This window comes from Rosa rugosa, chromosome 3 (assembly GCF_958449725.1).
Source record: "Rosa rugosa chromosome 3, drRosRugo1.1, whole genome shotgun sequence".
Taxonomy (NCBI): domain Eukaryota; kingdom Viridiplantae; phylum Streptophyta; class Magnoliopsida; order Rosales; family Rosaceae; genus Rosa; species Rosa rugosa.
This window is the reverse complement of record NC_084822.1, coordinates 35707976-35711943: the sequence shown is the minus strand read 5'-3', so window position 1 is coordinate 35711943 and position 3968 is coordinate 35707976. Positions and strand designations below refer to the sequence as shown.

General features: G+C 36.8%; 1 protein-coding gene across 1 annotated transcript; it reads left to right on the top strand.

Annotated features, from left to right (window-relative positions):
* Positions 1–690: 690 nt before the first annotated feature.
* LOC133739575 (cucurbitadienol 11-hydroxylase-like) lies at positions 691–3446 on the top strand. The gene is made up of 9 exons (XM_062167359.1): positions 691–1193; positions 1374–1704; positions 1804–1953; positions 2052–2300; positions 2385–2474; positions 2562–2640; positions 2732–2838; positions 2938–3065; positions 3189–3446. The coding sequence occupies exons 1-9, from the start codon at positions 991–993 to the stop codon at positions 3280–3282; spliced, it is 1431 nt and encodes a 476-aa protein (XP_062023343.1). The 5' UTR covers positions 691–990; the 3' UTR covers positions 3283–3446.
* Positions 3447–3968: the final 522 nt, after the last annotated feature.

Sequence of the window (3968 nt, the reverse complement as noted above, 5' to 3'; positions counted from 1 at the left end):
AGAATTATCTAAAATATGAGTTCCCACTGTTAATGCTTTTAGAGTTATTCTTTATCAGACACCTTGGACCCAAAAGGCATATAGCTGTCTCTCTCAGAGTTGATTTCACTTAAAATTAAAAAGCTTTTAAAAGATTTTCACCCACCAAACTCGTGTATTTGAGTTCAAAAGTTGTCTATAATTTTTTGTTTGCATATATAAATACGGGGCATAAGTGAGAACCATAGAATAGTACTCCGAGATTTCCTCCACAAAACCAACAAACAAAAACAAAAAATACAAGTAAAAGAGACGAGGGAGAGAGTCCGGGTCAAAAAGGCATACCTACTAACATTAAACAGATTGCTCAAAACTAGCATACCACGTTAGTGATTAGTCCACAACAAGCAGAGTGACTAAACCTCTTCTCTGAATTCAGATATTTGACTTTGATAGCGTTATCTGTTTATGCATGCTAGCCTTTAACCCTTTAACCATCTTTCTTCATGATAATGATGCCCTTGGATCGGAGTTTGGACGCCATACATGACTTGCAAGTTGCAACAATAGAAGAGAACAGGATTGTCACCAATTCTGACGATAAAACTCCAGACACCAAGTCAACAGTGGTGGCTTTCTTTTTTTGTTTTGATAGGTAACTTCTCCATAATATTGAAAAAGATAGTGTTTTGTGAAAATCATGCAACTTTTCAAAAGGAATTTTCCAGTTTTTCTATTATTTATTTTGAACTATTTTCCTTATATATTCTAGCATTCCCATAAATACCTTACTTATCTAATTACAGCATCCCCTACAGTTTTCCTGATTATGGAGTAGCTGGGTACTATATTTATGAAGTCACCTATGACCCGCCAAGTCCATATGCTTTTGTCCTTTGGCATTTCAGCCACTCTATATGACCACTGCTTCTCACTATATTTTTCATCATTCCTTGAATCTCCTAACATACTGCACTGAATCTTCTTGTTCGTTAGAGTAAGGCAATCACCATGTGGACTGAGGTGGGATTGTGTTTAGTAGCATTTCTGGTGATATACATCACCCACTGGATTATCAAATGGAGGAACCCAAAGTGCAATGGAGTTCTTCCTCCAGGTTCAATGGGTTTGCCTCTCATCGGTGAGACCCTCAGTTTGATCATTCCAAGCTATTCTCTAGATCTTCACCCTTTCATTAAGAAAAGACTTGAAAGGTAAACCCCCAAGCCTAGTAATTTAACTAGTTTCAGTTTACTTTTCCAGCATAATTCTTTGTTTTTGAAGTACTAATTCTGCTTAAATCCTGAGGTGGTTCACCCAGCAATAATATTACTCTTTTTGACAACTACCTGCCTGAGTAGTTTACTGGAGATGTGTTTCTCTTTGCCTTGCAGATATGGACCTATATTTCGGACTAGTTTGGCGGGTAGGCCAGTTGTGATATCAGCTGATCCTGAATTCAATAACTTCCTTTTTCAGCAAGAAGGGAGGTCTGTTGAAATGTGGTACTTGGATACATTTTCAAAGATCTTCGTGCATGAAGGTGAATCAAAGACAAACGCAGTTGGCATCGTTCACAAGTACGTAAGGAGCATTTTCTTGAATCACTTTGGTGCTGAGAGGCTTAAGGAAAAGTTGCTCCCTGAAATACAAGAATTCGTCAACAAAAGTTTATGTTCTTGGTCAAGTCAGGAATCTGTTGAAGTGAAACATGCTGGCTCAGTTGTAAATATCAATCCCAGTACTTAAGTCACATATTAGTAATGCTTATGATCTCCTGATGTTTATGTTATAGTTATTACATATATCAATTCTCTGTTGCAGATGGTTCTTAATTTTAGTGCAAAGCAGATGATTAGTTATGATGCTGAAAAATCTACTGATGACCTGAGTGAGAAATATACTAAAATCATAGATGGCCTTATGTCGTTTCCCTTGAATATCCCCGGGACTGCATACTATAATTGTACCAAGGTAAGACTGGCAATGGTTTATTAAGATATGCACAAGTTGCCCTTTAACTTATTAAGATATCACTCATATTCAAATTTTTGGTGTTTATATTCATACAGCACCAAAAGAAGGTAACGACCATGTTGAGGGATATGCTCAAGGAGAGACACGATTCACCTGAGACCCAACATGGAGATTTCCTTGATCAAATTGCAAATGACATGGATAAGGAGAAGTTTTTATCAGAGGATTTTAGTGTTCAGTTGGTGTTCGGGGGCTTATTCGCTACCTTTGAATCTATTTCAGCAGTGTTGGCATTAGCCTTCAGTTTACTTGCAGAGCATCCTTCAGTCTTACAAGAGTTGACTGTATGTAGACAGTTTGAGCTTCAATTTTAATGATCGTAAGTCCTCTATTCAAAACATTAATGATCAATATTATTCTAAAATCAGGCTGAGCATGAAGCTATTCTCAAAAACAGAGAAGATCCAAATACTTCACTGACATGGGATGAATATAAATCGATGACTTTTACTCTTCAGGTTTGTTCTACAATCTCTGCATGTTCCTTCTAATCTGCACAATAGTATTGCACTAGTCTTATAACTTGCTGGTCTTGGAGGACATAGGTTATCAACGAAACTCTTCGGTTGGGTAATGTTGCACCCGGCTTGTTGCGTAGAGCTTTGAGAGACATCCCAGTAAAGGGTAAGTGCTTAGTTACAGACATTTAGCTAAATCATTAATTGCTTTAAACAGAAAAAGGTCTTTCGCTGAAATTTAGAGTAAATGTTTGCAGGATTTACAATCCCAGAAGGTTGGACGATTATGGTTGTCACGTCTGCGCTTCAGTTAAATCCCAACACATTCGAGGATCCCATTAAGTTCAATCCATGGCGTTGGAAGGTACGTGTGTGTGGTTCAGTTTCATTGTCATTTGTGCAAATAACTTCAAATTTGGGTAGGGAGCTAATATTACTTTATACAAAATTTAATGAAAATTAGGACATTGACTCGCACTCTATATCCAAGAATTTCATGCCTTTTGGTGGAGGAATGAGACAATGTGCCGGGGCAGAGTATAGTAGAGTTTTCTTGTCTACATTTTTCCATGTCTTGGTCACCAAATACAGGTATGTTTCTTATTCACCTTCTCTCTCTTTCTCAAGCGTGTATTCACTTGAACTACAGTGTTAAAACAACCAAAGCTTTTGATAGACTCTAATCATCTTCTGAACTTCTCTTAATGTTCACAGGTGGACAACAATCAAAGCAGCACGGATTGCTCGAAATCCCATTTTAGGGTTTGGTGATGGCATTCACATTAAGTTCTCAGAGAAGAAAAAGTGATCTCCTGTTTGTGGAAGGTTATCCAACAGTTGTCTAGCCTCTTAAAACCCCAGCTAGTATTAAGACTGGACTTATGTATGAACTTTATTAGAAAAGTCTGCTGCAGCGAGATATGTTAAATTTATTATAAATAACAGAGTTTCCCTTTATAAAAAAGTCTGATATATGAACTCTTTTGTCAACAACAGCTACCTATGTATTTGTCGGAAAAAAAAAACCACAGCTACCTATGTAATAGTTGATTATAACAATGAATTCCTCTGCGGTATATTAATATATCAATATATTAAGTAGACCCCAGCTAATGGAATCTCTGCGGTATATTAATGTATCAATATCAATATATTTATGGCTCGTTTACTTACTTAAAATGAAAGAAGTCATGATTCGGAAACAACTGGAATAAGAGAAGAAAAGAATCGGTATCAGAGTCATTCCTAAACCCATACCCTCCCCCCCTTGGTTATCAAATTAAGGGTTATTCAGGAATTGATTCATAATAATAAGGTGGGACCCACATACATCGGAATCATTCTCTTCATTTATGTTCTCATTCTAAGTAAGTAAACATGTCATAAGTAGACTATAAAGGGATTCGAGACAGTGGTTGGCTTGCTTTATTCATTGGTAGACTAAGTCAGCCTAATTTTGAACTAGTCTACTAATCTACTACTATATGAACCTTA